This window comes from Lagopus muta, chromosome 1 (genome assembly GCF_023343835.1).
Source record: "Lagopus muta isolate bLagMut1 chromosome 1, bLagMut1 primary, whole genome shotgun sequence".
In the NCBI taxonomy this organism is placed as follows: Eukaryota; Metazoa; Chordata; class Aves; order Galliformes; family Phasianidae; genus Lagopus; species Lagopus muta.
The window spans coordinates 152,375,985-152,400,277 of record NC_064433.1 but is presented as its reverse complement, the minus strand read 5'-3'; the positions used below and the strand labels follow the sequence as shown (position 1 = coordinate 152,400,277).

General features: G+C 39.2%; 1 protein-coding gene across 2 annotated transcripts in view; it reads left to right on the top strand.

Moving 5' to 3' along the window:
- The first annotated feature begins 384 nt into the window (after positions 1 to 384).
- The window catches only part of SLAIN1 (SLAIN motif family member 1), a 56,346-nt gene continuing 32,437 nt past the window's right edge, over positions 385 to 24,293 (top strand). The window contains exons 1-3 of one of the 2 annotated variants that reach the window (XM_048946249.1): positions 954 to 1,033; positions 2,927 to 3,043; positions 4,220 to 4,359. Coding sequence is in view for 1 of the 2 variants with exons in the window: in XM_048946241.1 (XP_048802198.1) it covers positions 591 to 1,033; positions 4,220 to 4,359 (583 nt within the window). In the remaining variant the exon portion in view is untranslated. Of the gene's footprint in view, positions 1,034 to 2,926; positions 3,044 to 4,219; positions 4,360 to 24,293 lie in introns of both variants that reach the window. The other variant, XM_048946241.1, reaches the window with a different exon arrangement.

Genomic DNA, 24,293 nt, shown 5'->3' with positions numbered 1-24,293 from the left:
CTGAGGCCGTTTCTTCTTGTCCCATTGCCTGCAGCTTTGGAGAAGAGACCCCCCACCTCCTCGAGGCAGTTGCAGAGAGAGATGCGGTCTCCCTTGAGCCTCCTTCAATAAGTAAATAGTCCCAGCTCCCTCAGCTCTTGTCACGACACTTGTTCTGAAAACACGCTGCTGTGAATCAGAAGACCCGAAACATCAGCAAGTCTGGTAGCCACAAACGTCTGCCTGCATCCGTTCCTTTCGGGCCCGACGACAGAGCCTCCCGCTGCGCCTCTCGTTTCCAATCACACCGCAATCTGCATAATTACCGCCTCGACACCTACGGGCTCACATCATTCGGCGTCCCGGCGCGGCCCCGAGCCGAGAGGCCAGGCGGCGGCCCCGGCTTTGTTCCCTCCCCGCTCCGGCTGCCGAGTGGGAGGGAACCGGGCCCGCCCGCGCCTTGCCCGCCGCTGTCGGCAGGCGCAGCAGCGGCGGAGCGGAGCGGGCGGCGGAGCGCAGCGCAGGGTCCCGACTCTCGTTCCCGGCGCTCCCTCCCCAGCGCCCGCGGGCCCGGGCGCTGCCCTGCGGCGGCGCGGCGAAGGGCCGGCAGGATGGAGGCCGCCTTGCTGAAACCGGCGATGATGGCGGAGGTGAAGGGGAGCGGCGCCGGCGCGGCCGTGAGCGCCGAGCTGGAGGTGAAGAAGCTGCAGGAGCTGGTGCGCAAGCTGGAGAAGCAAAACGAACAGCTCCGCAGCCGTGCCGCCGCCGCCCGCCCGCCCAGCCCGCACCTGCTGCTGGCCCCGCTGCCGGCCCCCGCCGCGCTGCGCCCCGCCAGCCCCCCTGGGCCGGCTCCGGCTCCGGCTCCGACCCCGGCCGCGCCGTGCGTGCCCGGCCCGCTGCCCGGCGCCGCGCCCGGCCTGCAGGAGCCCCTCGCCTACTTCAAGGCGGCTGGCGGCGGGCAGGAGGCCGGCGGTGCGGGGGTTGCCACGGTGCTGGACGAGGTGGCGGTGCTGGAGCTGGAGGACGGATGCTGCGGCCAGGACGAGGATACATGGTACATGCGGATCGCCCCCGCGGCCGTCCCCGGGCCCCTTGCGGGGCTGCCGAGCTTCCCGGCTGCTGGCTCAAGGCGTTATTAGCATTAGCCCCCAAATCCACTTGATCTCGTGCTGCTTAAACTTACATCTGCCTTTTTTATACTGCGTTTTCTTTTATTTTTCCTTTATTTTAATATGGCGCGGTGAGGACCCCCAGTGCTTGATCCCTCGGCTCCCCTCCCTGCGTGTGCCCCTTCTGCGTTCTCCCTTCCGCGGATGCTTGCCTCCCCCGATTTGAGGTGTCAGCCTAGTTCCAGCCTCCGCTTTACATAAGGAATTAAAAATATTAAGGGATTCGGGAAATCCTTTATCAGGGCAGCGCCGCCTCGCTCGCCATCCTAAAATCTCAGTCCAATTGTAGCAGATCCTAAGGGATTTGGGAGGGCTTTTGTCTTTTATACATAGACCTAAAGGGTTGTTTGTGTATCTTCATGTAGCATCAGGACACATGGCGGTGTGCTGGTGCGTCAGGTAAGGCAGCAACAAACAGCAAATTAATAAAGCCTAACAGAAAATTGACCTAGAAGGAGGATTCCTTGAAAACAAAAAGTAGGGGCTTCTTGGAAGGGGTAAATAAATAACGTCTGGTGCTTCCAACTTGCCCCAGCAAAGCATGCAGACATCTCAGGAACTATCCAGACACTGCAGAAATACTATGGAGATGATGCTGCATAACTGTATTGGGGATAATTGATGCTCAGTTGTGTTCATACACAACACACAGTCTCAGTAGTATGATCTGCATTATCTGTATTCACGTATCTGTCTTAAGAATGTGTTGAAACTTCAACATCATTTTTCTAATGATTGCAGTTTTTTAATAGGAAGGTTAGATGAGCTGAGAATACAACGTAGTGCAGCTGAGAAGCACTTAAACATCATTATTTTGGTAGCAGAAAAAATATTTTAAAATTAATCTGAATAACATAAATATTTCTTGAATGTTGGTTGTATCTAGTTCACGCTACAAGGTTATCCATGCTTCAGTTTTTGATAATTGCTTCTTCCAGATGAGAATTGTCCAAAAATTGTATGGACATGTTGCTAGTGTGGTTTCACTGTATGCACTGTTGGTCTGTGCAATGTTCCTCTGGGGCTATAGGTCCTGATTTTACTTCAGTCCTACAAGCCAGTGTTCAGAGGAGTGACAGAGGAGCAACAATGATGCAACTTTCCTTTCCACTGAGGATTTGTGTGCCCCAGTCCTCCTCAACAAAACATCATTCCTTTTTGTTTATGTTTCACAAAGCACTGCAAAGTCAGCATTATTTTGTGTGCCTCAACAGAGTGATGATCTTGATCAGCGTCCTTTTTGATGTGCCCCCAGGAAGCATTCCTAAGTGCTTTATTAGGATAGAAACTTGCCTACTTGTCACACAGCCATGTCTCTACAAGAAGAATTTGGCAACTTATTTATTCTGCCAGCAGCTGCTTTACCTGTTGCACATTTTTCATTCAAGGCTGAATTTCCATCCTTTTCCATTAATGGTCAGCTGTGTGATGTCAGCTACCTGGGGCTTTTTGTCATGCAAGTCTTTAAAGCAGTCTGGTATCTAGGAGGCCAAAGACCATTGTGTGCCCTGGTTGTTGGTTACTAATTTTAGACCTTAGCTTTTTTTTTTTTTTTTTTAACTACAGTAAAACAAACAAAAAACAACAACAACAACAAAAAAAACAGGATTAGCATCATTGCAGCCAAGTCAAATCTTTTTGTCAGCTCTTTAAGTGTCTCATCACTGAGAATTCATCAGTTGGATGTCTAACTTTTGAAACACTTCTGCAAGTTAACAGGAGAGCTCAAAGCCTTTCTGTTTTTTCCTTTTCCCTTTTTTTTTTTTTTTTTCCCACAGGATCATTTTTAAAATATGTAGCCAAGCACTGGAGGAAGCAAGGGGAAATTAGTCTTCTCCTTAGAGCAATTCAATAGTTGAACTCCTCTGAGACTGCCAGGAGAGATACCAGTTGAGGTGAGGGTACTGATTCGCTGTGAGCTGGGCAGGGAGCACTGATTTACCTACCTCACAGGAAAAGATACAGGGCAGAGATGGGAGAAGAGTTACACTCTGGCTTGGGTAGCTGGTGAACCAAAACTCTGAACAGTTAAAAAGCTGAAAGAGATCTACCTGATGAGCTCAATCCTTTTGTTGTTGTTGTCTTTCCTTTTGTACCTCCTATTTGGATACTAAATCCTTTTGCAGTCTGTGGAGCATTTTGCTGATGCAGAATATCTAAGACTGTCTGCATCCCCATTGATCAGAAGTGGTGAGGCTGATAAGCTGAGAGCGATCTTGGGCAGCTAATAATAGTTCATTTCCTGGGAAGATTTGTGTTCACCCAGGTGAGCTGATGCCTGCCCTGGTGAGCTAATCTGCAAGGGTGGCAGCAGCAGCACAAATCCCAGCTTCAAGAATTTACCCATGAAATCCACTCTTGATACCTGGCTTCCTAATGTGCTTGGCCATCTGATTAGTTGCCTTCTGTAGTATGAGAATAGCGCATGAGAGTAATGCATATATGCTAGTTCTTTTTGCTTTTTTTCCTGGTGGAAAACAACATGGAAAACATCTCTATAAATGTTTTCTAATCTTTAGAAGTCTGACTGCTGTACAGCATTTGCTTCATCTAGGAGAAGGCCCTTTGTACAACTTGCATTATCATCAGCGTTCTGACAAGTTGATTAAATTATAGGTCAAAATGCAAAGCATGACAGTGAAATTGTAATTTAAACGCAAAATCGAATATTGAAATTATCTAATCCCCAGTGAAGATAAATAGAAAAGGGAAAACCAGTAGCTTCTTTGTTGTGTGTACATCTTTACAGATGTGTGCAGCAGCTAATGCATTTGAACTTTGAACCTTTCTGAAATTCTGACAATCTTAATAATGAGATGCAGGATTTTAATGAGAGGTCTCATTGAACTTAGACTGGCAGTTCTAGACCTGTAAAGTCTGTAATTTGGCACCTGGCTTGCTGAGGAGGGAAGAAAATTAGTTTAAACTAATTTCCAGAATATCTCTTGTTATTAGAATTACGTTGCAACTTTGCACTGTTAAAAATTACAAAGGGGCAGGAAACTGAGAATAGAAATGTAAAATCTTAAGTATTGCATTTCTTGCTGATATTTGTGTTTATTTTGGTTAAGGTTGTATGTCTTGCCTAACAAGACTGTCACTCTTCAAGAGAAATCAGTGAGTCCCCTGCAGTGGTGCAGACGTCTTCTGGATCATCCAAGTCCTGAGATAGAGGCTGCAAAACGTTCCTTATGCTTCAGACTGGAACAAGGTATGTTATTTGAATCTTCCTACTAGTAAGCTGGCTGTCTTGTCCTAGTGTTTCAGTGTCTTTTGCAGTTCAGCAAGCTCCAAAAATGGCAAACATGCAGTTTTTCTTGCAAGTCTTCCTCTACTCCTTGAACACTATTGTTATTATTTATTTTGATGATGATGAATTTTTTGAAGTATTAAAGTATTCTCCTTCTTTGTTATTCTTTTCTTTTGTTTCATAACTCATATTTTCAACATGGTATTTTTCATACATTGCTTAAAACAGGAATTTGTGGACCTCTTTGCAAGAAAACTTTGATGCAAACTTTAGTACTCATCTGGCACTGAGATTTGAAAAGCAGTGCTTCTGGTTATGTGCAAAACCAAATTGTCAAGATGCAATGCATTTTTTATTTTTTTGTTAATGAGTTAGGATTGTATTAACACTGTAATAAGTGTTCAAAGAGAATGAATAAGATAGAAGACTCTATGTTGATGTTTGTAAGTCACTAGGTAAGAAAATACAAATGAACAGGAGGTTGACAGGAAAAGGAAATACAGCCATCTGCTCGTACTGCCATTAGCTGTATAACTTAGCTACAGTATTTATTAAGAGTGGCTGAACATGTACTACATGCTTTGGTGCATATATAAAGTTTTGGTTAGTCTTATCCAAAATTAGGCATTTAACTGAATCAGTCTCTGAAGGGATCTTTCTCTTTGCTTTGACTAAAAGATCATACAATAATTACTGTCATAGCAATAAGCAGTCGAGTTCATTTGCCTACAGTTAGGTGAGCCAAACGGAGGTTCATATATTGGTAATAATCCCACCTAGCTGTAGAGTGGAATTTGTCTTGGGATCCTAACTGTGCTCAGGTGTTTGCAGTGTGTGCTGGAAGTCTGTGTTTGGCAGTTAGCGGAATTTTCATCTAGAGTCCTGGGGAGCTACTCAGGGAACGTGGTGTAGGTGTTGTTCTTAGAATTAAATGGAGCTCTGTTGAGTCCACTGACAATAATGGAACTCAACTTGCATCTGGTCACCTGAAGATATGTCACATCTGAAGATATCCTACACCTAGATAGTGTAGGGCATCCCAGTTTGGAACTGAATACTGGTGTAGAGGTTCCACTCAAATTGTCCCATGTAGGCATTTAGTACCATTCGGGATGTCCTCAATTACCCTATTTGACATCTGGCTTCCACTCAGGGAGGGTGCAAACCTTTCTCAGGTTCTGTGACTCTGCTATTCTTTTGAGGGCCTCCCAAGCACACCTCAGTATACTCTCTATACATATAGGTATGAGCAACTGAATCAAGTCCATAATATTTATGCAGGAATCAGCCAGAGGAATACATGACCTATTTTTCACTTCCAAGGTATTAATTTACATTTAATAGGCAATAAAAGCATTAGAAAGGCAAATTTATTACTTTGGATTTAAATCACTGTATGATTATCCATACAGTCTCTCTGCAGAAGTCACAGTGAGTGACATACATTGACTTACATTGATGATGGATCACTTTAGTTGTGATGGCATCATGAATTTCCCAGGCTTTATGTTGATATGGGAGCCATATGTTCAAGGAAGGAATGGACTCCTGTTACTACTGCAAGAATTTCATGGTAAAATTGTTATAATTAACAATGGCACTTTTGTTTCCTAATGTTAAATTTTCAGACTTCATACTTAAAAGTTGAAAAGTATTTTCCCCCTTCAGCTGTTGGCTTTGGAATGGTATTTTAGAGTGGTTTTGAAATCTAGTAATGATTTTTCTGTAAGGCACAGAATCAACTGTAGCACTATATATGAGAGAAATATTAAACATGTAGTTAAAAAAAAAGCATTTGTAATGTACCAGTATGCTCTTTCTGAGATGTTTTACAGGTAGAATTAGATTAGTAATTTGTCAGTGATGCAAATCAGCCAAAAATTAATCCAGTTTACATTATCATTGCTCTCTTAGCACTGTGGTACAGACAGAAATGAAAAGCAGTAAAAATAGATTTTTGTCTGCCAGATCAGCATGTATGAATGCACACAGAAAGGAGAGCTGTGAACCAAGAAAGTAAAATTTTGTGAGGCTGTTTTTCTGCATTTAACAAATTTATGTTCTCTTCTAGCAATATTTAAATCCGTGCTCATTTGTTTCTGCTTAAGTTTCCCTTATTTTATTATATTTTGATTTTCATAAAAATGCTGAGTTGCTGTGTGAAATTTCGCAGCATTGGAATGGCTCACAACGAGCCTAAATGCCTTTGAGAGACTTAAGCCAAAGCAATCCTAGGCAATGAAATAATAAAATGTCTACTTGATGTTTCAGGTTGGATAGACACTTGAATGATGCTATTTTTCTTTTCAGTTTACTGCGCCTTTTTCCTTTCTAGTGGAAAAAAAAAATACCTGTTTTATGTGTTTCAACGTGGAAGATTTCATCTTGGAATAAATCTTTAGGGTTATAAGCATGGTGGTCTGCAGGTGATTTCGCTGTGAAGTGCTGTGAGAACATAGACAAGCTTCTCTGCATGCCTCTGTTCTAGCACTTATTAGTTAACTTGTATGTTTAGTTTGTAATGAACTAGACTTATTACAAGTCCTGTTCCAGTGGATTAAGCATGATAGCTTTAAGAAGGATAAGAGTTATATCAGAGAATCATTTGAGTTGGAAGGGACCTTTAAAGACCATCTAGCCCAACTCCTCTGCTGTGAACAGGGGCACCTACAGCTCCATCGGGTTGCTCAGAGCTCCGTCCCACCTGGCCTTGGATGTCTCCAGGGGATGGGGCATCCACCACCTCTCTGAGCAGCCTGTTCCAGTGTCTCACCAGCCTTATCATAAAACATCTTTCTCATTATATCTAGTTTAAATCTCCCCTCTTAGTTTGAAATCATTTCCCTTCATTCTGTCACAACAGATGTTTCTATTGAGCCCGTCCCCTTCTTTCTTACAAACCCCCTTTAGATACTGAAAGTCCGCTATCAGGTCTCCCTGTAACCTTCTCTAGGCTGAACAGCCCCAGCTCTTTCAGTCTTTTCTCTTACGGGAGATATTCCATCCCTTACGTGGAATCTCATATGGTAAGGTCTTTACTTAGAACTTTTCCTGTTTTCCAGGTGCAATTCTAGTGATGAGGTGATCTTTGTTTTTACTTTATGACCTGACCTGAATCACTTCTTTCTCTTTGTTCTTCTTCTGTTATCTTTTGTTTAAAACCTTTATGGTTTTTGTTGTTTACCACGGTTCTCCATTTACTGTAGAATCAGTTCCTTGTCCATTTGTCACTACTGCTTTCTGTCTTATTTCTTTAGTTTCATTTAAATCACCAGAGTCACTTAATAGTCGTGAAAGTATAGTGGAGCTTCTATAATCCTTGGTAATCCTTGAAGATGTGAAATGTCAGCATTAAAACCCACTGGGTGAGAGAGAGATGTAGTATATAAACTTCCTAGATGCTGCGGATTGGTATAACTTGTCTGAAATTATTAAAAGATGTTGATATACATCCTGGATGAAGCTAGACTGAGTAGCTTCACTTCTGTAAAAACTGCTGTGGAGCAGTCAGATGGATATACTGAGGAGTTTAGAGGCTTAGGAAGGAGTCAGGCTATAGGAGCTCAGCTTTTATGCAGGGCTTCAAAGCGTATTTCATCCAATTCAGCCTTCCAGAAAGAAAACTACTCTTCCTTGGAGAATATGAAATATTGGTTAGAGACAGAGATCATCGTAGTTGAGTTCTCATTCACAAAAGCTGCTTCAGATGTTTCAAAAGAGTAGGCGACAGAAGTCTGGAAATTTTGCAGTTGGCTGCAGTAATTTATGATGAAGCTATTTTTTGTTTCTTAAAATAAATAATATACTTCAGGATGGATGCTATTATGTTGTATGTTGTGTGAGTATGGTATTTTGTTAAATAGATCACCCGTTGATTTCATGATTTCACAAAACCCAAAAATCTCAGTGAAATTTTAGCGATTATTGTACGGGATCCCAGATATTAATTTGCAGTACTAAATTATTTTTATCTGTAAAAAATTTTAGCTGGTATGGTCCCAGACAGAATATTTTATTTAGTTATGAAGCTTCTGTCTTACACAGAACTAGGACAGGTTCTGTCCTGTTCTCCTAGTTCTTTCTAATCTTCCAAAAGACTCACTATGAAGTCATTTAGTTTGACATATTTAAGATGCGCTGTATATTTAATCAACAAGTAAAAATTGATGTTATGAAGAACTTTTACACCATGGTCTGTTAACAGCTGAAGCAAACAAGAAATACTGTAAGTTACTGATAGTTTATATTGTGTGTCCTTGAACTGAATCCAGTGCTGTTTTGCGTGGCAGCGTGTTGTTTATTTCATGTACATTGATTTGTCAGAGATGCATGTTATGGCGATCAGGAGTGGATTAATAAGATCTAACAGAGCTTTCTCATTCTTATTTTTCATATGTAATGGAGATTGAAATTTTACGTGAAATCCTTCTGGAGCTGCAAATGATAATGTCTTGAAGCCTGCAGACAATAGCATTGCTGTTTTCATCACAAATAAAACAATTTCTAAGTCTCTTGAAGGCATGAAAGAGGTGGCAAGCCTGACTCATTTCATAGCATGAGTCATAGAATGGCTTGAGTTGGAAGGGACCCAAGAATCATCATGCTCCAACCCCCCCCTGCCACAGGCAGGGCCACCAACCTCCACATTTAATACTAGACCAGGCTGCCCAGGGCCCCATCCAACCTGGCCTTGAGTGCCTCCAGGGATGGGGCATCCACAATCTCTCTGGACAGCCTGTTCCATCGCTCACCACTCTCTCTGTCAAGAACTTTCCCCTGACATCCAAAATTTTCTCTCTCTGTGTGTTTCTGACAACAAAAGTTGCTGGTATCTGTAATACCTTTCTGCATCTGAGCTCCTTTCAGGGAATATGACATCACAGAGGGCAGTATGTATAGCAGTCTTCTACCACAGTGCAAGTTTAGCGCTCAGAGCACACAAACATACGTGTGTAGGAATTATTTCCTATTGGATTTCATTTATTTGAAGTAACATGTAACACTGGCATAATTTTAAGAAGTTCTCAGAGGTTTTGCAAATGCTGATATCACTGGATTTTCTAACACAGCTACTGAAGATTATTTGTATGCTTCAGTTGGGAAAAAATAAGTGGTTTTCAATACTCTACTTGGAAGCATGTACTTCCATTTCAAATAGAATATTTTTCTCCGGCATTGGAACATTTCTACTCTGCACATCACGGTAGAAGGTTTGGTTGAAAAGTTTTATAACAACAAAACGCACAGAAAATCAGACAGTTCAGTCTATTCACTTCTCTGATATCTCTTGCCTTTGTAATATGGCTCTTAGATATAATATGCTTTTTAAGAATTTTTCATTTATTTGGGAGTTGGCTGTTATGCAATTTGTAATCAAATGTTTTCTTAGAACTGATTTCTAGTTGTCATTACAATTATGAGAAGATGCAGAATTTGCAGTCTAAGAAGTCGCATTACGTATTATCTCTATTGAGAAGATATCCATTCCGCTTTAGAATGAAAGTGCTCTATTAATGCACACCTACTACTGAGCTAGGATTATCAGTTCATTCTGAAAAGTTTAACAGCCAGGAACACTGTCAAATTTTACATGAGGATTTCAGAAGCCTTATTTAAAACAGGGGTGGTTTATGTTTGCAGCGTAGGCTCACTCTGTAATGCAGCATATGTATGAAAGCAGTAGTAGTAGCTTTGACCCTGGCAGTTACGCTAAAAATACAGGCACAGTTACTGTTATCCAGTGGAGCACTAAATAATGTTTTTGTCTGAAAGGTATACTGCTGCTTTCCCAGACAGAAATTAAAGATAGGCTTTATTGATGGACATGGATGAGCTTTGCTCTGAGCATAATTTTTTTGTGGGGAAGAGAATCTTTTCAAAGCGGGCTGTTTTGGAAGATCTCATTTCATTTTGGTCCTGAAAGTCTATTTATCTTTCTCATTGTTAGTCTCCAAATTATTGTTATAACTTTTTTATTTAATTTCCGTTTTCTTTCACTGCCCATTTTTGATAGCTACAGAAAAGAACAGGAAATAAAATTTCATGATGTAGATGAGCCTTCCCCACATGGTATGTAGAGGTAGCATCACTTCCTTATGAAAATATTGTTTATTTCTGAGTTTCTGCTGTCAATGAGAACATTGTTTCTTGTCTTCATAGCATTGTGTCTTTTTAAGAAGCTTTTGTTCAGACTTCTCTATGCCATAACTCCTAAGTATCTTTTGAGAGGTCTTTACTCCTAGGATATAGTCCATAGGCTTGTATATATGATGTATAGTGTTTGTCCTTGGTGGTTGACATCACATTTTAATATATTAGAAGAAAAGGACTCACAGGAATCAATGAGTTCAACTCCGGGATCATCACAACATAAGACCATCCAAAATTTCATCTGTATGTCTGAGAGTGTTGTCCACATGCTCCAAATGCATTTGAGTTGTGTATCCAAGGCATGTATGAAAATGTTGAGGAGTACTGGCCCTAAAGTCAAGCTCTGTGGATTTACTTTATAGTCTTTGTTTGGAAGACATAGTAAGTTAGTTTGAATGATGGAGACATATTATTATATTATCACAGGATAGCCTGGGTTAAAAAGATCCACAACGATCGCCTGGTTTCAGTTCCCCTGCTACGTGCAGGGTCACCATCCACCAGACCAGGCTGCCCAGAGCCACATCCAGCCTGGCCTTGAATGCCTCCAGGGATGGGGCATCCACAACCTCCTTGGGCAACCTGTTCCAGTGTGTCACCACCGTCTGTGTGAAAAACTTCCCCCTAATATCTAACCTAAATCTCCCCTGTCTTAGATTAAAACTATTCCCCCTTGTTCTATCACTCTTTTCCAAGTATTGGAAGGCCAAAGTGAGGTCTCCCTGGAACCTTCTCTTCTCCAAGCTAAATACGAACGTATAAAAGTGAAATTCCTTAGTATTTTATATGATTCTTTCATGCACTTCTCCTGAGATACTGTTTCCATAATATTACTTCTAGAATTGGATATGTTTTTGAAAGTCATAATTACAGAATATATTTTATTCTGGAGTATTCACTTTTGGGGGAGGTCACTAAGCCTTTTTTACTCTTTGAACGTGGATTGACCCAACACTGTAATTGCATACTTAATTAAAAGTTTCATGATTGTGAGAAGATCAAGGGAGAAATGCATTGTAAGTCTGCCTGCAAGACAAAAAAGTTGCTTTTCTCAGAAAAAAAGAAAAAGCTGAATCCTGGTTTATTCTTGTTTTAAAAAGCAGTTGTATCAAGTTTTAAGATTATACTTCTATTAATTTAAAAGAATCGTGAAAGAGCAAAAAAAAAAAAAAGTACTTTAGCATGCTCTTGATTAGTTTATTTTGTGGAATGTTTGACTATGAGATATTGCAGAAATCAGATGTGGGACATTGGTTGTTTTAAAATAAAGTTGAGCTGATAGCTTAGACATCATTTATTTGTTTTCTTATTTTGTTACCCGAATAAAATAAAATAAATAAAATGCAATACAGTAAATTCTCCCGTAAATCAAGATATTGGAGGTATTGGATCACATTCTTCACTGGTAAATTTGAACTCTTCATTTTTCACATTTATACCCTGTCAGGCATGTTCCTTTCTTTTTTTTTTTTTCCCCATCATGTCCATGCCAAATAAACAACGTGTGCCTAATTATATTTCACTCATTTGGTCCCAGATTTGCTAATTCTGATACCATTGCCTAAATCATATCTGCTTTACATGGTGTCACGTATGAGGCTGTCAGGGTACTGCCTGTTCCTTGTAATGTTGGGTAATGTCTCCTATCTGTCTGGTAGTTTCTGTTGATGCATCCATTTACTTTCACCTCCAGCCAGAGACAATCATCTCCTTGCTTAACTCCACACAATCAGTATTTAAATTTCTATTACAGCCAGTAGAAAGACAGGGCTAGATTTAATTGTCCATACATATGGCACTGATGCCTTCAAAATGCCCAAAGCAGATGTCTGAATGGCATGAGATGCCACTGATGAATTGTAGACTTTGACTGTAATCAGAACTTACTTGTGGACATTGTAGATAGTCAGAAGAAAGGTCTATGGTGTAGTGATGAATGCCTGAAACAAATTTATGAGAGAATGTTGATTTCTTTTTCTTCTTAGGGGTATATATGTTAGCATGTTACATTTTGTAATCAACCATGATTTTATTAGTAATGAATTACACTAACCTCTTCACTGATGTATGTATGAACATCTCAGGTCACTTTTAACATGCAACCTGTTAGTGTAATAAATGTGTTTTAGAAGGAAGATTTTTCAACTTTTTAAAATTCATTCTGGATCTGTGTTTAGGTTACAGCTTTTCAATTATTAGCATGCTGGCATATGGCTCTTGTGATTTTTCATGCTTCATACAGCAGCATGTATTGATTAGTTTTGTTTTCCATTTAGAATTTCTTTTTACATATTAAGAAATTTAGTGTAAGTTTTTTATTGATACTATCATGTCATTGATAAGTTATCAGCGCAAAAGAAAATAATTGTGTAGGGTACTTTGAACTTTGTTTAGTGCATAAATAGATTTGATGTCGCATTAGCTGCTTGTCATGTTTTAAAGTCACTTGAAAACCATGTAGAAAGATTTGAAAATGAAAAGAAATGAAAATGGTGTTTAGATTGTCAGCTGTTAAGGATAGGGACTGTCATTTATTGTGTGCTTCCGAAGTGCCTCATGCAGTATAATACCAGTTTAATTGGACTCTGAGTACTACCACAGTACCTGACCTTTGAGAAATGAGAAGTGTTGAGTATTGTATCTTAAGGATTTGAATCTGTCTTGTAGCATATCTCTATGTTTCAAATTTTGGAGGTATTTAAAAATTAATGTATTTGTGATTTAGGCTTCAATCACAAGGTCTGTTAAGGGGGCAGGAAAGGATTTTGTGGCCTGTAGTGTATGAGTGATGTCAGCTTAGTCATATATTCTCTTGTTGCCTGCAAATAGAAAGGACTGAGTTCAACAGTAATTGTAATGGTTTGAGGTTCTTTCTCCCTAGTATTCATTGAACCACACAGTCTCAGAAGAGCTGAGGTTTGCAGGGACTTCTGGAGGTCACCTGGTCCATCCACCTTAAGCAGTGCCACCCAACACAAATTTCCCAGGCCCATGTCCAGCTGGCTTTTGAGGATCTCCAAAGTGAGAGACTCCACAACTTCTCTGGGCAAACTATGCTGGTGCTCAGTCACTCTCACAGTCAAAAAGTCCTTTCTGATATTCAGAGGGCACCTCCTGTGTTCCGATTTGGGTCCACTGCCTCTTGTCCTGTTACTGGGCACCACCACAACCCTCAGGTAGATCAGTAGAATGCTATCAGATCTTCTTGGTGCTCTGTATTCCTCCATCCTAACCCATTGGAAAAGCAGGGAAAAAAGTGATTTTTATGCAAGCACTAAATACAACAGAATAAACTGATGGAGGAAATGTTTGCCTTCAGCATGTTCCTTTCTGTTGCCTTGAGGTTTGTTTCTGTCATTTTTGTTTCATGTATTGTGAAAGCACATTCAATTTATAAGCAAAAAAAAAAAGAAAAAAGATTTCAGTTTGTAAGAGGCACATGTTTTCTTGTGTTGAATATTGTTATTTTTTGCTTCTGTGGGTGCTGATAAATCTGAGGTAATTACTTTGAAGAGACAAATGGTTTTTAGTGAATAGTTTGAAAAACATTTCAAACTTGCCTAAGACCATTCCAGCTAATTGTGGGCATGACTGGTTCTGGTGGTGAAAATGCTTGAAAAGATACCGTGAAGTACCTTTTATTCCATAAAATAAGACTTGGGCAGAAAGTTACTGCAGCAGCATCATAATTCTGTTGACGGTGATCATGTAACTCATGTGCATGGACTATTGTTTCTGAATTATTCTCATACTTTCCCTATTGTAATGTACTGTTGTTGACAGCTTTATACTCCTACACATCCCTTTCCATCAAGTTATATGTATGTTACTTGCTTTCAAGAAACACAGATTGCCTCTTCGTTAAATGTTTATACAATTCTTACTACAGTGTAGGTACCTGTGGGATGTACTGATAAGGCAAAGTTTACTTATGGAGTCTCTGTAGAGATGTCTGAAATCACCCCAAAGGAGCTTACGTTTAGGAATATGCTCTGACTTAGTGGCAGGAGGAGACAGTCTTTCTCTGGGGAATCTGAAGAGAATAGTCTCTCTAGGCTAAAAGCTGTCATTACAGAAGCCCTGACCCTAATCACAGTAATAATAATGACAATAGTATCTATATCAAATATCTTTATGTCATTTATCCTGTTTTGCATGATTATCATAGAATCATAGAATGGCCTGGGTTGAAAAGATCCACAATGATCATCTGGTTTCAATTCCCCTGCTATGTGCAGGGTCACCATCCACCAGACCAGGCTGCCCAGAGCCACATCCAGCCTGGCCTTGAATGCCTCCAGGGATGGAGCATCCACAACCTCCTTGGGCAACCTGTTCCCATGCGTCACCACCCTCTGGGTGAAAAACTTCCTCCTAATATCCTACCTAACCCTCTTTTGTCTCAGTTTAAGACCATTCCCTCTTGTCCTATCACTGTAAACCCTCATAAACAGTCATTTCACCTCCTGTTTATATTCTTTTTCTTTGGTATTTTATAAATAGAAAACCATATTTTACAGTATCTTCTATGTTAGGATTAATGATTGAACTACTTAATTTTTTTTCACATTGTGATGTGATGTCTGAATAGATTCACATATTTGGATTCCACCTGATGTGTAATTAATATCCAGCACTGCTAAGAGAGGGAAGTGAGGTTGTTCTTCTATGAGTTGCTTTCAGAACAGATTCCTTACGTGTTATCCTTACCACAGCTGAAGGCAGAGAGCTCCATTTGAAAGAAAGTGTACAGAAGAAATAAGAATTACGTATACTACTAGAATTTTAAATTTAAAAAATACAATTTAACTGTATTTTTCATGCAGCTGCTGTTCTGAGAGAAAAAAAAAAATTGCCTTCTCTGAATCATGATGTAATACCCCTTTTTGTTTTTCCTCTACTCCAATCAATAGGCTAAAGGAGTTTCTGAAATAATACTTTCAGCATGTTCTCTTACATATTTTGTTTATTCTTTGGATGGACCTGTTTGCCCTAATTATTATGTATTTGTGAAAAGCTTTAGTTTATGTGATCTTCTTTTTCTTTCTCTTTTTTTACTGGAATAGCTTTTCTAATTCTGACCCCTCCAGCCCTTTATTGAATTTCCAAGACTAGAGCTGCAGAAATGGAGCCTGCCCACCGATGTGTTTGCAATGACTTAGCTTCTTTATTGAATTGACAGGAAGATAAATACGATGACACTAACAATTGTAGACCTGCCAGTACAAAGATACAGACATTCAAAAGACCACAAAGCAGCTGTTGTACTATATGAGTTGAAAGCAACACTTCCAAAGGAATGCTGTCATTGGATGTTTTAAAGCATGTCAGTACATCCACACACAATAGTGCCATGCTGTATGGATAATACACATGGATATAGCTGTTTTTTGGATCCAACTTGTATTCAAATTGTCCCGATACTCCTTGTGTTTCAACTTTTAGGTCACATCTCAAGCTACTATATACGTCTGCATTTCTCTGTAATACATTCTGTAAGTGCATTCAAGGTAAGGTTCAACTTTCTTTGCTCAAGATTTCTTAAACATCAAGCTTGAAGTGTCAGGAACTGATAGAAAGACAACCCCAGAGTAGCATGATTCATCTCATGCTGTCTTCCTCAAGTGACAGGGAGGGGCAAGAGAAACAGCTGATTAGGTAAAACTGGAGATCAGATTTAGACTGGGAGAATTTGCTGGGCTGAATACTGATCACATGATTTGTTAAAAGATGGAGAACATGCTGCATTTTGCAAAACATCTACCAGTTCCCTCCTTTCTGGCTAAACATTAGATTGGCTGCCATACCAGTGCTATTCTAAGAATTTTTAGTCATCAGATGTGTCACTCAATTAATTTAGAGTCATAGAATCATAGAATGGTTTGGGTTAGAAGGGACCTTTAAGATGGTGTAGTTCCAACACCCTTTCTGTAGGCATGGACACCTCTCACTAGACCAGGTTGCTCAAAGCCACGTCCAGCCTGGCCTTGAACTCCTCTAGGGTGGGTGTATCGACAACCTCTTTGGGCAACCTGTTCCTGTGCTTCATCACCTTCACAGTCCCTTTACTACCTTTATGTATGCTGTGGTAAACTAGAATTGTTTCCATGGAATTCCATGGAATTCTACCACTGTAAAATTAACCTGATTCAATAGTAAAGTGATGGTAGGAGTGAAGGTAACTATGTAGGTTCTGCTAAAGGCTTAAGTGACTGTTAAAGTATTAGAAAAGTATTACGAATATTCATCCTTCTGTAGAATTAGGGTACTACACTAACCTAGAGTCATGCAAAGAGCACAAAGCACATAGTTATTTCTAGAAAAACAGCGTAAATCACACATAGATATTTGATATAGATACCACTGCCATTATTATTACTGTGATTAGGGTCAGGTCTTCTTTAATGACAGTTTTTAGCCTAGAGAGACCACTCTCTTCAGATTCCCCAGAGAAAGCCTCCTGCCATTAAGTCATAGCATGTTCCTGAACATAAGCTCCTTCGGGAAGATTTCAGACATCTCTACAGAGACTCCTTAAGTAAACTTTGCTTTATCAGTACTTCCCATAGGTGCACTTCAGTAAGAATTGTATAAATAGTTAACCAAGAGGCAGTCATTATGCGTGAGCAGTGCTGAAATGGTGTGTGTACCATAACTTTAGACACTGCTCTGCTTAAATCTACTGCTTTTCCATTCTGTAGGCTGCAGTGACAAAGTCTATATGAGGACACCTGTTTCATGGTAGACGAATGAACATGCCACTCATAAATTAGTATGGAATGGGGTTTTTTTCAAGGTTATTTGAACTATATGAGAACAAATTAGTTATGTTGGTCGGTCTAGATGCAAATAACTAATAGTGAAGCTGTGCTAATGGTAATTTCTTGTCATGGTCCAACATTTCCTTAGGTAGATTCATCAGCCTCCTCAGAGCTTGTTCTGAGCCCTTGCATAGCCTGCTCTGCTCTGTAGTATAAACAGTCCTGCAAGCCTCTTGTGGATCCACTAAATTTGAAATAAGACAATTTATGTTGCTGTGGTTGTATCTTCTTTTAATCTCTTTACATTTAAATGTAACCCACTTTCTCTTCAGCGAGGATGTCATTCTTGCACTTTCAGATCTGCTGGCATACACAATGGTGTCCTTGCCCATTGCTTGCAGCATGTGCTGATTTAGATTAAACAGAGGCCTGATAATATCTCTTTCAGAGATTGGTAGCTAGGAAGAGCTGAGACAGGACATCTATCCAGCTGACTTGGTAAGCTCTGGAAGATATTTCTGAGGCCTTAGATACATGGTTGTAGTAGGAAGGTGATGTATCTATCCTCAAAGTAATTGTGGAATTGTAAGATAGTTACCATTTTCTACTGTTTTTTGATTCTGATTGTTACAGATATGATGAAATTGCCAGTGATTTACTTTGTGCTGTATATGTAAGTAAGTAATTGTTGTAAGACATTGAATTCATCTCACCTACCTTTAGACATGTCATAATTTCCTTGAAGGTGTGCCAGACAGGTTGGATGAGGCTCTGGGCAACCGGGTCTAGTGTCAGATCTGGAGATTGGTGGTCCTGTGTGTTGGTGGCAGATGGGTTGGAGCTTGATGATCCTTGAGGTCCCTTCCAACCCAAGCTGTTGTATGATTCTGTGATTCATAGAGGTTGTTCTCTGATATTTTCTTTGCAGGCAACATTGACTTTAGCAGCCTCAGCTTCCTGCTCCTGTTTTCTCCTTCTCCATTTCTCTGTTAAATGGCTTGTTATAAATTTCCAGCATTTTCCTGGTAAATGGGAATGAGAAACTCTTTTTAGTATTTAAAAAACAAACAAACAAAAAAACTACAAAAAGTTATTCTTAGTACAGATCACAGAATTCATCAAATTTATCATTAAATCTTTGTAGGAAACTTGTAATTGCAGTGTAACAGTATAGCTGAGAAAATGACATTGGGAGGACTGAGGTAAAGGATCATCCTGTAGGAACAGGTTACCCTTCAAGCTGCCCCTACTACCAAGAAGGATGCACAACAACTTTCCTTGGATTGAGAAAGCTGTTTATGTTGGATACTTGCAAGCACTGTTACACTCTAGCGTTTCAGAGAAGTTGTCTTTTTCAGTTGCTTAGAAAAAGGGAAAGCTAAAGCCAGTTTCTGAAGTCTCTTTCTAAGCTCTGTTTATTGTTCCCTGTAATGAATGCTGTCAGAATGAATTTCCTTTGAATATATGCAGACGTGTATCTCAGCCAGTCACCATGATCCCCCTTTGTAGTCAGTGGAGGCAAACAGGCACAGCTCGTGGCCTTTTAAGTGGAGTTGAGGTGAATCATGCCCTTTTCTTTCACTTTTGAGTATATTCTGTACTGTGGTGACTAGGTCAGCCATAAATGTCTGTACCTCAGAGCATCTTCATCATGTCTGTGTGACACAGACTCCTGTGGACAAAAGTACCATAAATAGATAACTAGAAAAGAATGAGAACAAGAGGAAGCAGCACTCACCCTTGCTCTGACGCTCTCCCAGGTGTATTTTCAGTTTGGAGTGTGACTGAACCAGATATGATACCTGATTTATGTGATTAACCAACCTTTGATGGATTCTTCTGTGAATTTATGTAGTTTCCCCATGTGAACTTTTATTCTTGATAGCATTCTTTGGTAAGAATTCCTTATTTTAAAAAGCTTGTAATTCCTTATTAGAAGGCTCCTAAAAATAAGTGGTGTAAACACCCTCCTTAATGAATGAAAAGATTATAGTTTGGCAGAAGAGTCTGGGCAATCTGTTTTTTGTACCACGTTGCCTTATGTAGTAATACTTGTGTCTTCTGCTTAGGAAATCATACCTTGTTTCAAAATAGTTGAAATGTGACAACTTGTATTCTTATGGATCCTGATTAAGAATCCACCAAACAGACAGAAAACACATCAGGTTAGCAGTTTGTAGAAATTGCCAAAAGCTGAATACAGGAGCTAGGGAGGGAACAGACATTTGGGCCCCAGGTCATTACTAGGTGTAGTTTTTCAGTGTAATACTTGTCCAGTATCTCAGGAAAGGAAATTTGGAAGCCAGATTTGACTGTTTGCTATTACTTCTTTGAAAATCTGTTTTTTGGACCTGTGCATGCAGAGGGAGTTTTGCATGCAGTAAGAAAATGAACAGTGAGACAATTATTTATCACAAAGCCTCCGTGCTTGTCTGTGTAACTAGTTAGTAAATAGTTCACCTATAAAGAAGAGGCAAACTTAAAGAAAAACAAAAACCCAGCCATGCAAAAGCACAAAGCCAAGGCATGATGGACTTCTTTTGTAGGAGTTTTGTATAAGACATGTAATTCATACTGCTCAATTCCATTTTGTTTCTAGTCTTCTGAATGCTTAGAAAAAATCATTTGTGTGGAAAAGTTCTGTTGGGGAATGGTGGGTTGGACTCTCTCTGCAATTCAGCGCTACTGTTGGAACATAGTGTAATCATTTTTCCAATCTGTAGTGTGTCCAAAGACAATTTTCAGGTCAGCATATCACTGAATTATGTTGAAACTGAGTGGTTGTGTGTCTTGAAAAATGTAGAAATCTTCGCTGCCTGCAATGATACATCACCATTGACACAAGTGAAATTTGTCTGACACAATGCAGCATTCCTGAATCTTACTTAGATTTACATTTTTTTTCAGCAACTGTAGCATGCTCAACAGTACTGTCGATTACATTGCTGTGCTGTGCTGGATGAAAGTCCTAGACACTTCTGCAATTTAGATGCTTTCTGACTGTACCTTTGAAAGAGGTCTGTGCTATTTTTGCTGGGGCAGATTTTGAAGCATATGAGTTGCTGCAGTTTGATTTAAACAGTAGTAAACCAATACAAACCAACGGAGCTACTTTCTAATTTTACGCTAATATTGATTCCTTTTTATGTTATTGTTGAAAAAGAAATTACTTTATGTGAATAGTTGGGAAAGAAGCTTTTTTAGGTACTTCCAATTCTCACATACACTTAAAACTAACATTATTTTTCAGTTTTCCTAGGCTTAGAGGAAAGTAGGCAATCCTTATTAATTCTCTCAGCTCTTCCTAATACATGATTATGTCACCTACCTGTAGTGGCAGTTGTTTTCATTAGACTTTTGATACCGCGTTTGAGGTTGAAGTTGATTGTTCTTTATTATTTTAAAGTAGCATGGAAAGGGTGTTTTAATATTTTTTTTTATTTATTTTGTATGGCAGTCCTGTATATTGCATATAAAAGTGCTGTGAAAACTTCCAATTTTGTATTGGAATTACATTCTTTTAGAAGACAATGCAATGAAAATGCATGAAAATGCTATGTTGTTTCTTACAAGCTGACCTATGTTAAGAATGTGGGAAGTCGTTGGATTTCTACGCTAAATCCTAACAAAACCTAAGGAAAATGTTGCTGTTTACTTATTCAGCCATTGCAGTTTAGTTGTGGAGCTTCAAGGATAAATATATGCAGGAAATCTTATTTTGGAGTCCCTTATTTACTGATTTGTGCAGTCGGCACTTACAGATTCATCATTGCATTTGTGGATGAGGAGGCATCTTGCCTCTGCGGAATGAGACATCAAGGTATGAAACAGCAAACTAGCCCCAAGAGCATTCTGTGAGCTGGGTATGACAGTGGAGGGAAATAGCTTTGGACAATGACAGATTCAATGTGAGTGAAAATGTCCATTAAGCATATGAAATGTGGCTCTGTGCTGATGACAGTTTTGCTGACTGGATGGCTGAGGGAGCTATAGCTGTGGTTATGAAACTGTAAATGCTTAAATAAGGTGTTGAGACAACCACAGCTGATGACTGGGAGAGATTGGAACTAAGAGTGAAATGCTTGAAAAGTTGAGATGTTTGCAGTAATATTCAATAAAAGGAGAATATGTGTATTCACCAGAATAACTTCCAATTTTATAAATATAACTCAATTATCTTGCATACAGTAATAGAGGTGACAACATTGCTGTCTTGGGCCCAGAATTTGTTTTGTTGTTACTAATAAAAATTGTAGTTTTTGAAGAAGTTTTAGCACTTGTAATTACAGCGAAAAGCATGGAAATTGCAGAGTTCGGATAAATGCTGGGAGATGTTTTTTAAATGTTAAATTTTGAATGAAACGTACTGCTCTCAGTCTTCATTTTTACTATTGCTCATTTGCTTCAGTGACCATTTCAAAACGTGTAAAGAGCAGACTGGCACAGCACATTTGCAGATGCACATCACTAAGCTCTTACAATTTGCTGAAAATCATGAGGCCACCAGGGAAGAGGTGGAGTCTCTGTCCCTGGAGATGTACAAGAAATGTGTAGATGCACTGAAGAAAATGGTTAGTGGGCAAGATGGGTATGGGCTGATGGTTGGACTTGATGATTTGAGAGTCTTTTCCAACCTTAATGATTCTGTGATTCTATGTTACAACTATTCGCTTTTGAGTACAGAATCTGATTGCCTCACTGTACGAAGCCGATCTAAGGGGTGTGTGTGCTTCTAAGCTTCCTGTAGTAGAGAGTTACAGAGATAATTGAGATGCTGTCTGTTTAAGCTTTGCTTTGAATATTTTGAGACCTGGAGATCAGTTCCTACATATTGGCACCACAGCATTGCTTGCAATTGAGTATAAAGTCCCTCCTGTCTTCTTAAGAGTGTTTAAAATCATTATAGGAGTTTTCAAGGATGTGAAAAATCCTTGAAAAAATCCTTGAAAAATCTCTTCAGAGAGCAGTAGGAGCCCATGTTTTTCACTTCTTAAGCAAATACCACAATTGTTGTATTCAGCAAGTAACAAAAATTTTAATTTCCTCTTACTGCCTGTTCAAGCATGTTAACTACTTACCTGTTCCCAGGCATACAGCTAACTGCAGGAGGAGGGGTCAGACTCTGAATCACAGGGTTCTAAACTATAGTTAAATATCTGTGTTTGGGAAGTTGTTAGGTATACTTCACTCATGTGAAGTTGTTAGGTATACTTCACTCATGTGGTACCTCTTAGCTTGTTTAAACTCTTACCTACATGAAGGAAGAAGTTCTGAATTCCCTTCTAGCACTCTTGAACGTCCCCAGTGCTTAATGCAATACTTGTATTTCCCAAGCAGGACTGTGTGTTTTACTCGTGGAGAAGACTTTTTTTTTTTTTTTTTTAAAGCATGGCTGCTGTGCAACTGCCCATATGCATAATGTACCAAGGAAGTGGTTGGCTTTCTTTCTCAAGGAAAGTATGTCAGCAAGAAAATCTGAGGGCATTGAGTGGAGGCAGGACTCGATCACAGTGTGGGGGCACAGAATGTAGCCCAAGACCTCAGATTAATTACCACCTACAGTATGGGACTTACTGGATTGACTGTATTTTCAATACTTGCTCAATTGTTAGCTTTGAAGAGAGGCTTTATTCAGGCCATATAATTAGTACCAGAGTCAAGTATCTTCATATATGCAATTCAATTTATTTTTTAGCTTTGAATATAAAAGCTATTTTCATCTCTGGCCTAAAGGCTTATATAAAACTTAAGCTAATTAAGCTAGATAGCAACTTCAGATAAAATTTAGTTGTTAATATAGCAATTTAATGTTTTATTCTGTCTGTATAGCAAAGAAATAGTTATTTGTGTTAGAGTGAAAATAGGGTGCTATATACGGAATTCTGCCAAACTGTTCACTGAGTTTCATAATGGAATTATAAGAAAGAGAGGTGTTTCAAATGTACGTATACTCCCTTTAGTTTCTTGAAAGCCCTTATATATATATATAAGGTATATCCTTATCTAATATACAGCAGCTTATCTTATGTACAGCAGCTGTACTTGATCTGTCACTGTTTTGCTTAACTGCACAAAATTAAAACAGCATGATGAGAGTCAATGCCAGTTTTACCTTGTGTCCCAGCATATGAATGATGCCATTAATGTTAATAGTCAGTTTTGGCCTCACTTTCAAAACTGGCTTTTGTATATATGCTTAGAGATAGAGTTTGTTCTAGTTATTATTCCATTCCTTGTCATGCAATTCCATATATGGATATATATGGATAGATATGTTTACTTATTTAAGTTTTCATGTGAATTGTTGCGTAGTTGTTAAAGCTGATTATTAACAACAGTCAGTGTGGTACGTATTTGTGTTTATGTAGTTGCTCAAAATTATTACACTAGTATCCTGCATCATTTTGATACATCCAGCATATCATTTTTAGCAAAATGTTAGTAAAAATTTTAAAATGCTAGTAAATATTTTAAGGTTATTTATAATAGATGTTATGTAACCCAGTATATTATCAGCAATCTAGTTAGTAAGAATTGATCAAGTCCAAGAAAACAATATTCAGAAAGTTGGGCATTCACAGTGTAGCTGTTAACTTTGAAGATTGGGACAATTTGTTTTTATGTATTAGAGATTATTAGCTCCTTTTGTTGGTGTCAAAGGTGAACAGCTTCATGCTTCATGAAGTCCAATTGTTAATGTATATGACTCTTTCCCATCAGGAAATCAAAAGGATTTTTTTGGCTTCTTTTCTCTTTATGATTCTTTAGATAAGCCTGCTTTCCTTTCCACAGCTGGTGTTTCTTCCTTCAATATGTCTTCTGGATTGTTCATGTTTATATCCAACTGCAAGGGTCAGAAAATTCCTTTATTTTTAAAGGGCAGATGAGTTTCTTAAATCATCTCTGGGAGCCCAAGTTGGAGCTTTAAGAAAAAAAAACTACTAATATATGAAGTGTTGAAGCCAAACAGTTTGGCTTTTAAAT